General features: G+C 40.4%; 1 protein-coding gene across 3 annotated transcripts in view; it reads left to right on the top strand.

Annotated features, from left to right (window-relative positions):
- The window catches only part of CDK5RAP2 (CDK5 regulatory subunit associated protein 2), a 228,257-nt gene that overhangs the window by 9,051 nt on the left and 199,763 nt on the right, over positions 1–19,443 (top strand). For 2 of the 3 annotated variants that reach the window (XM_049897012.1, XM_049897010.1), the window contains exons 2-3: positions 2,733–2,800; positions 8,420–8,487. The exons of the other annotated variant lie outside the window; for it this stretch is intronic. In XM_049897012.1, the coding sequence (XP_049752969.1) occupies positions 2,733–2,800; positions 8,420–8,487 (136 nt within the window). The remainder of the gene's footprint in view (positions 1–2,732; positions 2,801–8,419; positions 8,488–19,443) is intronic. 3 annotated transcript variants of the gene reach the window in all.

Raw genomic sequence — 19,443 nt, 5'->3', positions numbered from 1 at the left:
ACTGTTCTCTGCCTCGGTTCATTGAGTCCTCTTTGAGGAAGGCGTTAGGGGTACCAGGATGGTGTAGAGGTTAAGAGCGTAACGTTTGAAATAAGGCCAGCTTTTTTTTTTTTTTTAATATAGTTTATTAGCTTTTCTGGACCTCTGTTTCCTCATTTTAAAAACTGGGAATATTTTAAAGTACCATCTACTTCAGAAGGGCTGTGGTGAGAGACTGCATGTACTGTCATGAGTATGGTGATTGTGGACTGTGAGTACTCTGTATAGGGTAGGTTTGTTATTGTGCTTTATTTTGCACACAAGAAAATCGCTGTACTATGTGCCACTTTCATTTAGGAGTTTTGGGCAGCCCAGACACAGGGCCAGCAAGTGAAAACGGCACTGAGAGACCTGGATTTTGGCCTTAGCCTTGCCACTAACCCTTTGTGTTTCCTTCCTCTCTCTGGGCCTCAGGCTTCCCATCTATACAATGTTAAAACCATGTCTAAGCCCTCTTTCTTCGCTTCCATTGTTTTGAATTTTAGTGAAGCTCCATGAAACCTTAGCCTTAGTTCTAAGGCTGAGAGTGAATGGTCAGAACAGGAGGAGGTAGCCTCTTGTGGCCAAAAGGTATAGTTAGAACTGCCTAGAGGATGAAATGACTAAGATTGATGGCATTTTAAAGTGGTGGGTTAAGCCCAGGCGGAAATTTGGCAGGAACCATACCGGAACTTCTGCATTACATGGTGGTGTCTTCTAAGAGTTGGGATGTCAAATGTCATTTTTCAGACTTTGGTATTTTACTATTGGAAGTTTGTCTAAGACAAATTCTTTGGCTTCGCCTGCCAGGTAGTCAGTCATGATTGATCTTGGTGTGAGTTGTTGATTGGCCATTTCAGCCAGTGGGAGTAATTTAGCAGTTGTGGTGGAGAGAGCCCCAGACTGGGAATATAGAGACCTCATTTGGGCTAAGGTTTGCCAATAACCTGGTTTGTGACTTTGGGCCTTGGACCACCATTTGTAAAAGGTGGTGGTTAAACGTGATCTTAATTTTTAAAATTCAGTTTAGAAAATGGACTGTCAGATTTTTGTCAAAAAATTGAGTAATATAAAATTAAAAAGGAAAACATCTCCATTTCCCCACAGAAGATGGTTTTTAGTCTTTCAATATTCTTTGTTTTGTTATGTATTTATAGCCTACCTGGCTCCTAGAAAGATTTGAGTTAGTGTATATGCTTCTCCTTCCCCTGATAGTTTTGGGCATGTTCTACTTAAGCTTTTCAGTTAACTTTATAGCAGGCACATTTTATGTAATTAATCTCCTGGTGTTAGAATTTGATGATAAACTTCCAATTTTTTGCTTAGTCCTGATCTTGAAGGACTATTCCGATTCCAGAGTTCAGTGATCAGGCAGAATTGTCTCAGGAACAGAATGAATTCATATTTTGAAGCGTGGAAAGAGCAGATTGCCAAGAAGCCAAGCTTGGCTTTCATCAACTCTTAGTTTATAGCTTGGGGCAATGGAAGAATTATTGGGGGTTAGACATTTGGTTCTGTACTTAAGTGCCATGTAATCTGGGCTAAGTTACTAATATTGTGTGGGCCTTAGAGCCTTCCTTTGAAAATTGCATGGGCCCTCAGGCCCATGTTCTAATGACACTAAGTCTTTTATAAATTATAAAGCAGTATATGTTTCAAGGTGACTGGTGTTTTGCTCCCATTTGTGGAGTAACCACAGCATGCTAGGTACCTTGTTGGGCACTTGTGTTTGATCCCCATTTGTTCTATGAAATAGCTATTGTTCTTCTTTTACGGATGAAGGAAGTGAGTCTTGGAGAGGTGAAATAACTTGTCTATGATGGTACAGTACATGGTAGAGCTTAGAACAGAATCCAAGATAGTGTCTTTGTGTCAAACTGTACTTCCAATTATGGGGTTTAATTGTCTTTCACTGTCCCCAGATCCTCACTGAACCTATTTATAGACTCCACCCTGTACAACTTCTTGGATCAGTGAATCCTTTGTTTTTCTTTGTCGTTCTTAAAGCATCTGAATTGGCACGTGATTCCCAGAAGCTTAACTATTGGTTGTGATCGGCATAATAATGATGATAATGACAAAACAATAGATACCATTTATCAAGTGCTTATTATGTGCCAAATGTTTATATACATTAACTCATTTAATTTTTACAGGTTGTTTTTGTTAGTTGCCATCGAGTTGATTCTGACTCATGGCGACCCAATGTGTGCATATCAAGACTGTGACCTTTTGGAAGCAGATCGCCAGGCCTGTCTTTTGAGGTGCCTTTGGGTGGGTTTGAACCACCAACCTTTTGGCTAGTAGCTGAGCACTTAACCGTTCGTGCTACTCCAGTCTTTATAGGTAGAAGATGATATCCTCATGTAACAGATAAAGAAAGTGTGACTCAGAAACATAATTAACTTGTACATGGCACAGTGCCTCTGCACTTAGCACATATTTGTTACATAGAACATTTGGGGTATGAACAAATAAATGATCCTGCTGAAGGTCACTCAGCTACTGAGTGTTAGAGCTGGAACTCAGCTCCAAAGCCAAAATTGAACCTCAAAGCCTGAGTTCTTAACTTCTGCACTGCATGCCTCCCAGATGGGTTCACATGTGTGTCCCTCATTGGCCATGGCCTGATTGTCATGTGGTGTTCAGGCAGTTTTAACAGTATCTGTTGTTCAAACACTAGCTCACCTCTTATTGCACATGTTCTCTCCTAGTGGCCTTGTTCCCAATTTACCAGATGACCTGGATGGCATCACCCCCAATGCTGGTTTGGGAAATGGTGGTAAGTACATAAAGCAGGACATTCGCTTGCAAAGGAGCAAGGAAAGTAGACGCTAGACCATGAGTGCCTTGAAGCTTGGGACTTGGCTTTCATATCTGGGGTCAGAGGTTAGCCTAGCACATGTAGGTTTTATGTATGTACTCATTGCTTTCTACCCTTTCATAAAAACTGGACTAAAGGAATTGGTGTCCTTTAGACAATCCTTCATGAGTTTAATTTCTTGCTACCGAGGTTATAGGGATTCAGCTTATAGGGATTGCTGAACTGAAGGACTGTATGGAGGCTAGATGTTGAATTTGTGACTAGGTCATGCACGGAAGTTCTGGTGGTCTCCACTGCCGAGTGGCTGGAGGCCCAGGAGATCTGCCCTCTGGACTTAGTGCGCCAAGGCCTTCCTGGCAGGCTGCCGCATTCCATCTGCCGGCTGAGGCCCAGCATTCCTACATGGGCCTGCTCTTTGGAGACAAATAGCTGGTTAGACCACAGGAGACAGTGCTGAGTAAATAAACAGTGTATTGTGTTTAACCTGGATTATGAGGAGACTTTCTGCTTGGCAGTTGGGTTTTGCTAAGCATTTGTCATAGTTTTTGTTTTTGAAAAAGTGGATGCTATCCTAAATGTCTCTGTGGGAAGTGGTAATAATTTGCCTTGTTGAAATATCTCAGAGATATTTTGACTTGTGTTTTTTTTTCCCTTCTCCAAAGTGATAAGATATGTGCAAAAGAAAGAAGTTTTTAGAGCAGGCAGGGTAAGTGTCACAAGGCTTATTTCTTGAGAACACCATAACTTACAGGCCACCTTCAGGTTTTCCTTCAGAATCCAACAAGCCTCGTTTCTGTTTTTCCTGCTGACAGGCAGTTAAAAAGTAAGGAGACAAGCCTACTCCTTAATTTAAATACTGGTGAACATCTGCTTTATGTCAAGCTCTGGGCTAAGCACTGGGGATTTAACCTTGAACATGATAGGCTGGACTCCTGTCAAGGCTTACCGTCTAGCAAAGAAGACAATTAAGCAAAAAATTATTAGGATGAGTGAAACGATCAATGTAATGAGTGAAAAAATATAAGGTGTTACAGGGAGTAAGAGGGAGATCTTGTTGTGTTGTTAGGTGCTGTCGAGTCAGTTCTGACTCATAGTGACCCTGTGTACAACAGAATGAAACACTGCCCGTTCCTGTACCATCCTTGCAATCATCGTTATGCTTGAGCCCAGTGAGCCCATTGTTGCAGCCACTGTGTCAGTCCATCTCGTTGCTCACCCTCTGCTTTACCAAGCATGAGGTCCTTCTCCAGGAACTGATCCCCCCGACAACACATCCAAAGTACGTGAGACAAAGTTTCTCTATTCTTGCTTCTCAGGAGCATTCTGGCTGTACTTCCAAGATAGATTTGTTTTTCTGGCAGTCCATAGTATATTCGGTATTCTTTGCCAACACCATAAATCAAAGGCATCAGTTGCTTCTTTGGTCTTCCTTATTCATTGTCCAGCGCTCATATGCATATGAGGCAGTTGAAAATACCATTGTTTGGGTTGGGCACACCTTAGTCCTCAAAGTGACATCTTTGCTTTTTAACACTTAAAAGAGGTCTTTTGCAGCAGATTTGCCCAGTGCAATGTGTCTTTTGATTTCCTGACCACTGCTGTCATGGGTGTTGATTGTGGATCCAAGTAAAATGAAATCCTTGACAACTTCAGTCTTTTCTCTATTTATCATGATACAGCTTATTGGTCTAGTTGTGAGGATTTTTATTTTCTTTTTGTTGAGGTGTAATCCATACTGAAGGCTGTAGTTTTTGATCTTCATCAGTAAGTGCTTCAAGTCCTCTTCACTTTCTGCAAGCAAGATTGTCATATGCATATCGCAGGTTGTTAAGGAGTCTTCTTCCAGTTCTGTAGCTGTGTTCTTCATAGAGTCCAGCTTCTCAGATTAGTCGTTCAGCATGAGGATTGAATATGTCGTAAAAGAATACAACCCTAATGCACACCTTTCTTGGCTTTAAACCGCGCAGTATCCCTTTTCCTGTTTGAACAACTGCCTCCTGGTCTATGTACAGGTTCCTCAAGAGCACAGTGAAGTGTTCTGGAATTCCCATTGTTTGCGATGTTATCCGTAATTTGTTATGATCCACATAATCGAATGCCTTTACATAGTCAACAAAACACAGGTAAACATCTTTCTGGCATTCTCTGCTTTTAGCCAAGATCTGTCTGGTATTAGCAGTGCTATCTCTTGTTCCATATCTACTTCTGAATCTGGCTTGAACTTTTGGCAGTTCCCTGTTGATTTACTGCTGCAACTGCTTTTGAATGATCTTCAGCAAAATCTTACTTGTGTATGGTATTAGTGCTAGTGTTCGATAATTTCCACCTTCTGTTGGATCACCTTTCTTTGAAATGGGCACAAATATTGATCTCTTCCAGTTGGTTGGCTAGGAAGCTGTCTTCCAAATTTCTTGACATAGTCGAGTGAGCACCTCCAGTGCTTCATCTTTTGAAGCATCTCAATTGATATTCTGTCAATTCCTGGAGCCTTGTTTTTCACCAATGCGTTCAGTGCAGCTTGGACCTCTTCCTTCAGTACCATTGGCTCTTGGTCATATGCTACTTCCTGAAATGGCTGAATGTTGGACACTTCTCTTTGGTACACTGACTGTGTGTATTCCTTTTATCTTCTTTTGATGCTTCCTGTGTTGTTCAGTATTTTCCCTGTAGAATCCTTCAGTATCGCAACTGGAGACTTGGATTTCTTCTTCGGTTCTTTCAGCTTGAGAAATGCTGAGCTTGTTCTTCCCTTTTGGTTTTCTAACTCCAGGTCTTTGCATGTTTCGTTATGATACTTTACTTTGCCTTCTTGAGCCGTCCTTTGAATTTACTCAGTGCGCATTTGTTGAAGAGTGATATGAAGGAGGTGGGCCAGGTAAGAGTTTCCTGAAAACTGATATTGGAGCTGAGTCTTGAAGAATGAATAGAACATAGCTAGGGGGGTAGAAGGGGATGAGCATCTCAGACAGAAGTGACATAGCATGGCCTGTTTGAGGAAAGGGAAAACAAACCTGTGTAACCTTATCCTGGTGCACAGGGCTCTTCCCAGTCTGCCCTTCTCCACCTCTTGAGCCTTTTTCCCACAGGCAATACTTACGTGCTTTCAGGTGAATGGTTTCTGAACACCATACCCATTTACCCTCTGCATAGGCTGTTTCCTCTTCCTTTTGCCTCCCTCACCTGCCTGGTGCTCATCTCCTGTTTCTTTTAAATTTTATTTATTTTGTTGTTGCTGAGAACATACACAGCAAAACATGCACCAGTTGAACTCTTTCTATATGTATAATTCAGTGATTACATTTTTTGAGTTGTGCAGCCATTCTTATCCTTCTTTTCCATGTTGTTCCTCCTCCATTAACATAAACTCACTGCCCCGTAAGTTTCCTATCTAATCTTTCCAGTTGCTGTTGTCAATTTGATCCCATGTAGATTGTTCTTAAAAGAGCATAATGCTCAAGGCAGACATTCTCTACTAGTTAAGCTTAACTATTGTTTGGTTTTAAGAAGACTTCAGGGTGTATTTTTGGTTCAAGGCTTAAAAATTATCCCAGGGCAGTAGTTTCAGGCCTTCCTTCAGCCTCCATAGCTCCAGAAAGTCTGGAGCCCATGAGAATTTGAAATTCTGTTCTGCATTCTCCCCCTTTTGATCAGGATCCTTCTGTGGAACTGTTGATCAAAATGTTCAGTAATGTTAGTTGGGCACCATTCAGTTCTTCTGGTTTCATGGCAAAGGAGGCAGTTGTTCATGGAGGCAATTAGCCACACATTCCATATTCTCCTTCTGTTTCTGCCTCCTTCTTCCTGTGTTGCTACAGGTGAATAGAGATCAATTATCGTGCCTTGGATAGCTGCTGGCTGTCTCCTGTTTCTTTTAAGATTCTGCTCAAAATTCACCACTTTCTTTGGCTCTGCCCAGGCTGACTTTTCTTTGTTCTCCTTCTGAACCTCACATATAGCATTTCGTTTTATTTATTCCTTTTGGTTACTTTCAGAATATCCAGAATCAGACCACTTCTTACCCATGTATACTGCTGTCACCCTGGTTCAAGCCACCATCATGTCTGTCCTAGGTTATTCTAGTAGTCTACTAACTGGCCCTTACTTTGGTCCTAAGCTCCGTTCAGTCTGTTTTCAGCACAGCAGCTAGAGAGAGGCTGTAGAAACCTAAGTTTAACCCTGTCACTCCATAGCTTGTAATCCTCCAGCGGCCCCTCACAGTCCTTAGAAGAGCCTACACAGCGTTTACACAGTCTGGCCCCCAGTACCTCTCTGACCTTCTTTCTTCTCTGTCCTTTGATTGTGATCTCCAGCCCATTGGCTTCCTAGCTGTACCTCAGATCCATGAACCATGCTCCCATCTCAGGCTTCTCCCTTTACCTGGAGTTTTCCTCCCCTAGCTGTCTAGCTCTGTCTTTTGCAGCCTTTACCCACATGTCACCTTCTCAGTGAGACTTTCCATAACCACCTCATTTAAAATTGCAGCCCTTATCCTGGTATTTCTTCATCCTGCTTTTGCCTGTCCTTATCCACTTTATTTATCTCCATAGCATTTATTACCTTCTTTATATAACCGTATATAATTGGCCTATTATTTTGGTTATTATCTGTCTCCTCCATTTAGTATATTGGTTCTATTTGTCTTTTTTTTTTTTTTAATTTGTAGCCACATCTAGAGTGGTTCCTAGAAGAGAGTAGGTGCTCAGTGCATATTTGTTGAAAGAATGACGTCATTCATTCACTCGACACACATCTACTCGAAAAAAGTGATAATGGTTTGTTTACATCTCTGTCTTGCTCGTTGGATGAGGGAACCTCTTGGGTACAGGATCAATGTGTTCTTTACCATTGGGGAACCAGCACCTAGCATGATGCTTGGCACAGAGTAGGTGTATAGTGAATATTTGTTGAATTAAAGAGGCTGTGGAAAGATTTGGATATTGGCAAAGCCTTTAATCACTTTAAAGCTGAGGTTGGCAAGCGTGTAGGCCAAATCAGGCCTTCTTTCTCCTTTTAAAAATAAAATTTTATTGGAACACAGCCATTCTTATTTGTGTATGAATTGTCTATGGCTGTGTTTGTGCTACCACAGCAGATTTGAGCAGTTGTGACAGGTTTTAGGCTTTGCGTACGGCCGGCGATGCCTAAGATTCTTATTGTCTGGCCTTTTAAGAACAAGTTTGCTGACCCCTGCTGCAAGTTAGTTGGATGTGCTTTGTTTTAATTACTAACATGCGAAGATGATATTCTGCCAGTAAAATAGCCTGATGACAAGCAGTAAGGAACACATAGCAGGACAGTTCTGCTCTGTCCCATGCCCAGTGTGTTTTCTGGGTTTGTCTTCTAACAGACATTATATATCGGGGTTAGTTTAAGTAATTTGTAAATATTTGAAATATAATGGATTAGAGCTTTCCTTGAACTTAGATTAATAAATCACAATAGACAGAAAATACAGCATGATACACTGTGGAGGTTGTTTTTTCATCTCTGGGCTCTATTACTTAGTAGGCATGTTGGGCAATTTGCATACCATAATGTTTTTCTGTGTCTTTTTTTTTTTTTTTTACCTTTTTATAGTCCTCCCAAATGTGTCAGAAGAAACAGTATCTCCCACCAGAGCACGGAACATGAAGGACTTTGAAAATGTAAGTGGAGATACCAAATTATTGTCCCTAATAAGTCATGTCTGCCGCGTCATCCAACCAGACTCAGGAGGGAGCTATATTTCTTCAGAACTGTCTAACCTGAATAGGGCCAGAGTTAGGGTGGATGCTGCATCTAGTGGGTGTTCTCTTGGAGGCTGTCCCTTAGCCATGCAGTCAGCCCTTTTATATAACAGCCACTCCTGGTTTCTCACAGGATCAGCAGTATCTAATCTTTGGGGAGTTGGTGTATTTCTGGTGTCCAGAAGGTGAGGTTGTTCACATATTTCTGACAGTGGAGGGGAGCTAACATTTGTCAAGGGTCTGCTGTGTGTAAGGCACGTTATTTATGGTCCCTGTTTAATCTTTGCTATAGCTCTTTGAGGTACTCTGTATTTACCCATTTTACAGATAAGGATTCTTAAGTCTCGGAAGGACTCTTAAAGGCCATATAATATGTATATGGCAGAGCTGGGATTTGAATCCAGGTTTTTCATGATTCCAAAGCCATTTTTCTTTCCCCTGCATTGTGCTTTTTGTAGGCTTCATCATCTTCGCTGCTGTTGAATGAAACATGAGCATCCTTTACCCAGTGCTGTGTAGTAATTGTCTGGGAATGGATCAGTGATGGATTTGGCTTCCGTGCTTAATGCCTTCCAGCATTGTGTCTTTCATTTGTTAGTGGAGGGGGTTTGTTGTCAAGTAACAGGAAAATAAAGTTATTTTCCCAATTCCTATTCTCCTTAACAAGTTACCTGTTCAGCGCTCTCATTTATTATGGGAAGAATTAGACCCTTCTTCATCTGTAACCAAATGAAATCCATACTATGCACGACACAGGAGATATTTATCAGACGGAAGATGGAGGACACAGAGAGAAGGACGTTCCACAATTATGTTTCTCTCTCCCCCGTTGTCTTTACAGAACAGAGCGGGACTGTCTCTGGATTTAATTTAGAATACTCATTACTGCTAATAGTTATCTGCAAACCACCAGTGTCCAATTGAAGAAATGACTTGTCAGATCTCTAATGGAAACAAGTAATTTCTGAGCTTTGAGTTGTTACAATTTCAACGGTACAACTCGATCTATGCTGTGGGGTCTGGGGCTTCAAATGAGTGAGATTTGATTATTACACACTGTGTATAATTAAAATGTGCTCTACTATTAAATGGTTGTTCCTGTTTTATCATAAGAGTAATAATAGCTTATTGAGCTCTTGCTCTGAGCTGTGCGCTTTAAGTGTTACGATCTTTATATACCTTACTTTGTTATTAGAGCAACTCTGCAAGATAGTTATTTCATTTTTGAAGGGCATAGTTTTGAATTTTATTTCTAGATGAAAAAATTGAACAGAATCTTCAGAATTTTGGTTCCACGTTTTATTGTCTACCTTTTGAGCTGGAAGGAACCTTAGAATTGAATCCAGTTAAGTATAGGAGAAGCTGAGGCCCAGGGATGTGAAGTGACAAAGCTGTTCTCAGAGGCAACATGGGCTGCCTAAGAACCGTGGGCTCTGGAGCCTTACTGTTTCTTTGTCCACTGCTGAGTGATCTTGGGCCAGCCACTTACCTCACTTTACTTTCCTCATCTTTAAAATAGAGATGATAAAATACCTCCTTCGTAGGGCTGTAGTGAGAATGAAACGAGTGCATGTATGTGAAGCACATATGCCTGACCACAGAGTACATTCTATGTGTCAGCTATTTCTCCTCCTCATTGTTATATTTATTATTATTTTCTACTCTTCCATGTGATTCATGTTTCCTTTTCTCAGACATGTTCTCAATGACCTAACTGCTGTTTTTCTTGGAGCTAGGGAAAGCTTTTCATGCCAATATCTTTTAGGATACATGTTTTTTCTTTATGACTGTGATCCTTTGCCTGCTGTTAGGTTTTTATGGCATTAATATTTTTTACTGTAGCATTTTCAAGAGCAAATTCTGCAGTTGAAATGGCCACATTGTTCTCAGTGTCTCCCTTTCAGGTCTTTACAAGTTACTGAGATTTTTCATTTGGCCTGAGCTACTAAATGCATGATTTCTATGTGGAGATAGTCTAATCTTTCTGTGGGATACTTAGAGGAAATGTTCTTGGCATCATCTACTGTTAATTTTAGAGTCAGCATGCATATTAAAGAAGGAGCCAGAATGCTTGTGATTCAAAGGGGAAACTCATGATTCCTCTTATTCCAGTCTCAGATGACTGATACCTGTACATCAGGAGTTGTATTTAGCTAGCGTGTAGCAAAACATAGGCCCCCTTCTGACTTTGCTCAGGGAGTTCATCCATTCATCAGTAAACATTTTCAAATATATGCCCTCTGCCAGGCTGTCTGGCAGGACTAGGGGTACTGCAATGGGTTAAGACCAGGCAAGTCTCCCTGTCAGGAGGCTCATAATCTAGTTGGGGAGATGGAGACGAAGACGATACAGTGATAGAGGTAAATATAGGGCATGGGGGCAGCCACAGGAGGCTGAACCTGACTTGGTGGGTTCAGAGAAGGCTCCCATTATGCATTAGCTCCCATTTCTACCTTCCCTCAACCGCCGGTAACCACTATCTACTTTGTATGCATTTGCCTATTCTAGATATTTCATATAAGTGGGATCATACAGTATTTGTCCCTTTGTGTCTGGCTTTTTTCACTTAATATAATGTTTTCAATGTTCATCCATGTTGTAGCATATATCAGAACTTCATTTCTCTTTATGGCTAAATAATATTCCATTGTATGCATATACTACATTTTGTTTATCCATTCATTGGTTGATGGACTAGATGAGTTTAGAACAAGCCAGGTGTCAAAGGTTTTAAGTATAATTTATATGCAGCCAACAATAGATACTCTACAGTAGGCTCGGGGCAGATTATCCAATAACCAAGGTAAGCACGGATTTACTTGTGTTTACTGGCTTTTATGAAGGTGAAACCCATGTGAAATTGTTCGCTACAAATTAGTCAATAAGCACAAGTAAGCCCGTGCTTACCTTAGTTACTGGATAATCTGCCCCTAGTAGCCCGTGCTTACCTTAGTTACTGGATAATCTGCCCCTAGTAGGCTTTATAATTTCTAGTGGCTTCCTCTCCAAGGAACTGGAAAAACCATTAAGTCAGGTGTGACCAAAACAGTTGTCTGCATCCTGTGCCCACCTGGGTCTCTCTTTGTCCTTGTTCTTTGCTGTTCTTGTCTCATACCCACCTTCCTGGGATGCTGGTGTTCTTGTTTTAAGGTCTTTATTCCTATATGTTGAAAATCCTTGGTCTTGGCTTAGGCAGTTGGTCAAATTTGAGTGGAATGATTAGGAGATTTGCATCTTCAGATTTGCTCTGTAGCATCTATATTGTTGTGAGTTTCTTATTACCAGGGAACGCTCCCCACACCCCTGCCCATTTGCATGGCCCTGAAGCTTTCAGAAACACCCTTATATGTGGATATGACATGGCCTTAGGAGTGATCAGAACTGAGTTTTAGGTCTGGCTCTGCACATACTGATCCATGCCCTTGGTTAGGTCACTTTCAGAACCTCGTCTGTAAAGTAGAGCTAATAATGTGTTCCACTCAGAGTTGTTATGAGTATTATATGAGTTATGGTATGGAAGGTACCTAGCATGCCTGGCACATAGTAGGTTCTCAAAAGTTGGTGTCTCCTCTAATCTGAAGATTCTGTCTACTATAGTCAGATGTCCCTGGGTTCTGCCCCATCAGTTTCAGTTTCTATTGACACTTCTGTGACATTTCTTTGACTGTAGAATAAGCAACTTCTTGCCATGGCCTGGAAGGCCCTGCCCTGCTTGATCCGACCCCGCTATCCCTGTCCCTCCGAGCTCAGTGTGCATCACTTGCTCCTTGCATGCCGTGCTCTGCCACGAGGGCTGCTCTCGCCCAGCCACTCAGTGCTCATGTCCCATCAAGGCCTTCCCGCATGCTCCTCCCTCTGCCTGGAACAGCTTTTCTTCCTCTCCTTGACCTTCATGTCTAAGCTTCAGAGTGACCCTGTTAGAGAGGCTACCCCTGACTGCCTGCCCCTCACATCACTAGGAACCCTCATTGTTCTCTCTTACAGCAAGTGTTCGGCACCCTGTCTTTTCCATTATGGATCTTATGACTGTTTGTACTTTATTTGGGTACTTGTTTAACATATGTTCCCTCTACTCTATCCCTAGTACCCAACACTAAACCTAATGGATGGTGGGCACTTAATAAACATTTGTTGATTGAATGAATGCACAACCTCTGTAAGATAGTAAACCTATAAGTTTTGGTTGCTTTATCTGTAAAATGAGAAAAATAATATTTATCTTATGGGGTTGTGATGAGGATTAAATAATATATTCTGGGACTGCCTGGTGGTCTTCAGCAAATGGGGCTGCTGTTACTATTGTTAAAAAGTGGCTTGAGACCGTGCAGCTAGAGGGAAAGATAGCTTGTAATCAGGGTGGGGTGTGCAGAGCCGCCCAGAGTCGTAGGAGAGCAAGCAGTAATGAGTGTTGGGTTTGCAGGGGATGAGGTTAGAACAAGGCAGGAGAGCAAGAAGCATTTAGATGTAGGCCAGTGGAAGTGGTGGAGGACTAAGTCTGTAGCTGGCAGTGAGTGCTGCAGTTACTGCTCTGTGGTCCTGGCTCTGCACATGAGGCCTGAGAGCTCCATGGGCCTTTGCAGAGTTGAGCACTTGGTATCAAGTTTGGCTTATGGCTGGTGGGGATGCCTGGTAAGTGTTAAGTATAGGGTTTCACCTGTGTGTCTCATGGCTTCCCACTTACTGGATTGAATGCTCTGAGTTCTTACCTCTGCAAGTCCTGGCCATGCCCTCTATAAACCTGGCCAGATGGTGTGCTGGGCAGTGTAAATTTTTACAATCTTTTTGAAGGCCATTTAGAAAGAGATTTTGATAGTCATAAAAATAATATTACTCTTGAGACCAATAATCCATTTTGGGGAAATTTATCCTAAGGAAGTAACCCAGTGTAAGGAGAAACATCTGTACATAAAGGTGTTTGTTGCCGCATTGTCTATAATTGTGAACAATTGGGAACAAGGGAAATTGTATTTTATATTTATCATCTCTTTGACTTCTGGCAACAAGCTTGTGATGAGGAATTTCCACAGAGGAGGAAGCAGAGTTTAGAGGGATTAAATGACTTGACCATAATCTTGGTTTGATAGAGAAACTGAAAGAAGGCAAAGCTTAAACTCAAGGTTTTTTGTTTTTAAATTTATTTTGTTGTTGAGACTATATATAGCAAAACATAACACCGATTCAACAGTGTTTACATGTACAATTTAGTAACATTGATTACGTTCTTTGAGTTGTACAACCATTCTCACCCTCCTTCTCTGAGTTGCTCCTCCTATATCAACACATAAATTCAGGTTATTTTTTTTCCTAAATTTTATTTATTTATTTGTTGTTGAGAATATACACAGCAAAAGGTACACCAATTCAGCTTTTCCTACATGTACAGTTTAGTGACATTGATTACGTTCTTTGAGTTGTGCAGCCGTTCTCATCCTCCTTTTTCATGTTGTCCTCCTTCATTAACATAAATGCACTGCCCCCTAAGGTTCCTGTCTAATCTTTTGAGTTGCTATTGTCAATTTGATCCCATAGGTAGTTCTTAAAAGAGCATAATGCTCAAGGCAGACTTTTTTGCTCGTTAAGCTGAATGATTTTTTGGTTTTAAGAAGACTTCAGGAGATATTTCTGGTTTAAGGTTTAAAGATTATCTCAGGGCAATAGTTTCAGGGGTTCATCTATGTCCTGTGGCTCCAGAAAGTCTGGAGTCCATGAGAACTGGAAATTCTGTTCTGCATTTTCCTCTTTGATCAGAATTCTTCTATAGGATCATTGATCAAATTTTCAGTAATGGTAGCTGGGTTTCATAGCAAAGGAGGCAGTTGTTCATGGAGGCAGTTAGCTGCACATTCCATATCCCCTTTCTATTCCTGACTCTGTTGCTCCAGGTGAATAGACACCAGTTTTTGTGCCTTGGATGGCTACTTGCAAGCTTCTAAGACTCCAGATACTGTGCGGTGAACTAGGAGGTAGAACAGAAGCACTAAACACATTGTTAGGCCGGTAACTGGGATGTCCCATGAAACCATGACCCTAAACCAAGGAACTGAATCCCATGAGGTGTTTCGTAACGCAGGTATTTCTGATTCTAAAGCCTGTACGCTTTCCATTAGAACATACTGAATCCATAAATGCCTGTTGAAAAAAAAAACAAAAACCAAACCCATTTCCGTTGAGCCGGTTCCAACTTATAGAGACCGTATAGGACAGAGTAGAACTGCCCCATAGAGTTTCCACGGAGCGACTGGTGGATTTGAACTGCTGACCTTTTGGTTAACTGCCATGGCACTTAACTGCTGTGCCGTGAAATGCTTGTTGAGAAATGGTTAAATAATTGTGATTCAATTTAGTGGAATTTATTACAGTCATTTTAAGTGATAATTATGTCTAATTCTGCAGTGGTATGAAAAATGCTTAAGATATAATGTTAAATGAAAGCAATGGAATATACAAATTCATTTATGTTATAATTTTACAAAAAATCTATATTCATGAGCAAAGGCTGAGCTGAAAAGAATATGAAAAGGACTGATTACAAAAAGTGGTTATATTCCAAATGTTGTTTGGGGTTCAGTTTCAAAATTCTGTTATTGCTACGGTATTGTTTGTTTATAAATGAATGTTTGCCTAGTAACAGTTTCTTAATGATTTGAGAGTATTGGAATCAGAAAGTAATTTCCAAGCGTCCTCTTCCTTTTACTGCCTCACGTAGCTGCTGTAGACAGAGTTAATCTTGCATGTAGTATTGTTTAGCAAACTTGAACTATGGACAGCAGGAGTTCATGGTTTTTGTGATGTCTAGGTGAGTAGTCTAATAGTTTTTCGAGCTTCAAAGAGGATAAAAAAAATTGATGGTGGCCCAAAGATCTGCCTATTGAGGGCTTGAATAAAAAATGGATAACTTTCTAAAAAAAAAAAAGCTACTGTATATTTACTGGTTGGTAAGTGCTGCCAGGTGCTGTAGCTCATTTGTACAACATCCCTGTGAGTTAATTGATTTTATCTTTATTTTATAGATGAGCCAACTGTGGCTCAAAGATGTTAAATATTTTTCCGAAGGTCCCACTGCTCACACGCGGCAACATTGGGAGGTCAGTCTGTTCCTGCTGACCCCAGAGCCCTTGATGTTAGCTGCAGTGGTGAATTGAAAGAAGATCTGGTAGAATGAGCTTCAGTTTTGGAGGCTGAGGCTCTCTTGTAAGGCAGTGAAACTGATAGCTTAGATTCAGGGCTTAGAACCCCTGCTGAGAATTTGCATTTTTAATGAGTTCCCAGGAGTTATACATAAGAATCACCTGGGAATCTTGTTACACAGTAGATTCTGATAAAGTATTCCTGGAGTGGCAATGCAAATTTTCGTCAGGGAGCTTGTTAAAATGTAAATTATCAGCAGAGGGTTCGAACCAGAACAGGCTGGTTTGAAGCCCTGCTTAGATTCCATTGGGGGCTGAGGCTGGTTGGAGTTGTCCTGATTCTTTTTTTTAAATTGTTGGGTTTTTTTTTTTTTAATTCTTTTTTTTTTTTTTTTGATGGAGTGCTAGTCTAGGCAAAGTTTTTGACAGGGAGTGGGAATGAAGGGAGCCAGACTGACTGACCAGCAACTCTTGCAAAGCCTGTCCTGCTGCTGTTCTGGTGTCAGAAACCACCACCCCATAATCATGTTGGTACACTTCCCATTTCAGATGGCTGCAGTTCCACAATAATACTAGGGTTCCAAGGGCTGGAACATGGCAACTGCAGCCCTTGCTTTGGCTTACTTCTGAGCATTAAATTTCTAAATCATCTTTGGTGGGTTTATATATTTTGGGAAATTTATTCCTACTGTATGCAATGCAACAGCTGGCTATAAAACATAATCATAGCAAGGACAGTTTAACAACTAGGAGAATGAAATCACTGTCACTGAATTATACATGTAAAAATTGTTGAGGGGAAAAATAAACCCAAAAATCAAAAACCATTGAGCAAAAAACCCAAAACCATAATCAACATCAAACTATGGAAATGATTTGAAACTGTCTAAAAATTTTAAATGACTACCTAAAACTAACCCAAAATGTTAAAAATGTATTTGAATTTAAAAAATGACATGTACAGTTTAAAGGTAAGAATCAAGTCTCAAAAACTGTAAGTTACATTGGATCTATTTCTTTAATTTGGTCACTTAGATAAGTGTTATGGTAGGTAAGCTGTTTTCAGTTTTTCCAGCTCAAAAAAAAAAAAAAGGTTTTTTTTTTTTTTGGCTTGAACTTATTACTCTTAAAGGGGAAAGGACAAATGAGACAAACATTAATATGTTTTAAATTCTTATGTGGTGCTAAGCACCATACTCAACATTTTAAGTACGTAATTTCTCTTAATCCTGGTAATAGCTTTATGAGATAGGAGTTATAATCCCATTTTTATAGATAAGGGAGCTGAGGCACACAGAAAAAATGGATTTGACTAAGTTCATACAGCTAGCAAGTGTAGTCTGGTTTGTATTCATTCATTGAATAAATGTTGATTGAGTCTGTTGTGTTCCAGATACTGTGCTGGGGGTAAAAGCCAGATAAGGTCCCTGTCCTCATGGAGTTGATTATATTCATGTAATAAACATAATAGTAAATAATAAGCATGAAATAAATAATATCAACACAGATTGTGAAAATTTCTAGCAAGAAAACAAAAGTTATTTATTAAAAAGTGACTTGGCGGGGATGGTAGAGATTGGGACCTCTTTAAGTCAGTAGTTACGAAGCAGGGCCAAATGAGCTGAGATGGAAACATGCGACTGAGCCACCCTGGCAAGTACCACAGGAAGAGCTTTGCAGACTGACAAGCACTTGTCTTATATGCGAACCAGAAAGGAGGCCAGTGTCGCAGGAGCATTGTGAGTGAGGGAGAGGATGATACATGAGGAGGCTGGAGAGGCAGGCAGGAGCCTGATGACAAGGTGCTTTGTGGGCCATGGTCCACCCACTGCCGTCAAGTCCGCAGGGAGTGTTATTCTAAAAGTGATGGGAACAATGGAGGGGCTTTAAGCAGTTCTCTCTGACCCTGCAGCTGTGGGGCTCCCATTATATCACACTGCCTGAAAGGAATTCTTAAATATGTCTGTCTGTCCATCCATGTAGCCATTTGTTACTTAGTGTTCAGACTGGAATACCCAAGGTAGATATGGTTCCCATCTCTTAAGAGATGGTTGGGGTAGAAAGGCAAGTAATCAGCTGCCTACAATGCAGCGTGCTAATTGCTGTGATGAGGAAAGTAGACGGAATGTGGAAACATTTAGAAGGATCCCCAGTCCAACCTGGTAGGGGTAGTCAGAGAAAACTTTCTGAAAGAAGTGGTATTAAGCAGAGAACTAGGCTGTACATTGTGTGGAAAAGATGGTGCCTATATGTCATTTTACTCATTTGGGCTTGCCTGGCGTTTGCAGTGACCTTCTGAAGGCATTATTTGCCTTTCTTTCTCTTTTTTTTTTTTTTTTTAAAACTTCTTTAGCTATAAATAGGACAAATATTCTTTCAGATGTTGCTAAGAATTTTAGCAGTATGTACAATGTGAGCATTCTAAGCAGACCTCCATAAATATTTTATTGGTAGCTGAGTAATAGAATAAGGGTTCTCTTTATACGAAGCATCTGGTACGGGTAGACTTTTTTGTTTGAATTAATGTTTTATGTGCTGTTTCCTTAAAACATTTAAAAGGAGGCTTTAATGACCCTACCAATCGTTTCTTGTGCTGTTCTTGTTAGCCACAGAATTGAGACCTTAAATGTTAAAGACAGGGCCAAGGGCAGGCTGTTTGAAAATATACTTAATGTAGAATATGTGTATCAGTTTCTTTTATTCAGTCATAGAAGTATGTTTATTAAATGCATATTGCAAAATTTTTTTGAAAAATACTGAGAAAAAATGGTGTGTATATAAAAAAAAATTTTTTTTTATTTTTTATATGTGTATAGTTTGAGGCTTGTATAACCGTCACCACAATCAGATTGCAGAACAGTTCCACAATTCCAAAATATTCCCTCATGTTGCCTCTTTGTGGTCAAACCCTCTCCCTGCTCTAAACCTTTAGCATCTATTGCTCTGTTCTCTTGTCGCTATAATTTTACCTTTTCCGGAATGTCCTATAAATACAGCATGTAATCTTTTGAGACTATCCTCTTGTGCTCAGTATAATGCCCTTGAAATTCATTCATGTTTTTGTGTGTATCAGTAGTGAGTAGTATTTATCATATGGCTGTATCACTGTTTACCCATTCACCCTTTGAAGAACATTTACATTCTTTCCAGATTTTGGTGATTATTAATGAAGCTGCGGTAGAGATTCATATACCGGTTTTGGCGTGACCGTTTGGCGTGACCGTAGGTACACACCGAGGCTGCACACCTAGGGGTGGAGTTGCTCGGCCATGCGTCAAGTGTGAACTGTTACCCAGAGTGGCTCTACCATTTTCTTTCTCAGCAGCATGTAGAGTTCCATTTGCACCATTTCCTCACCAACATTTGGTATTCTCAGTTTTTTTTTAATTTCATTTAAACCATTCTAATAGGTGTGTTTCTTATCATGGTTTTAATGCAGTTGCCTAACGCCTAACGTGCTTATTTGCCATCTGTACATCTTCTGTGGTAAAGTTTCTGTTCAAATCTTTTGTCTGTTTTTTAAAAAAAATAGGGTTTTCTTACATTTAAGTTTTGAGAGTTATTTATATATTCTGGATACAAGTCTTACGTTGGATATGTCGATTTGCAAATATTTTCTCCCAGCCTGTATCATGCCCTTTCCTTCTCTAAAACACTGTCTTTCTTAGAGCACATGTTCTTAATTTTGATGAAGTCTAATTTACTGATTTTTTTTTTTCTTTTACTTTTTATGGATAATGCCTTTGGT

Source organism: Elephas maximus, chromosome 9, assembly GCF_024166365.1.
Source record: "Elephas maximus indicus isolate mEleMax1 chromosome 9, mEleMax1 primary haplotype, whole genome shotgun sequence".
Lineage (NCBI taxonomy): Eukaryota > Metazoa > Chordata > Mammalia > Proboscidea > Elephantidae > Elephas > Elephas maximus.
This window is presented reverse-complemented; position numbering and strand designations above follow the sequence as displayed.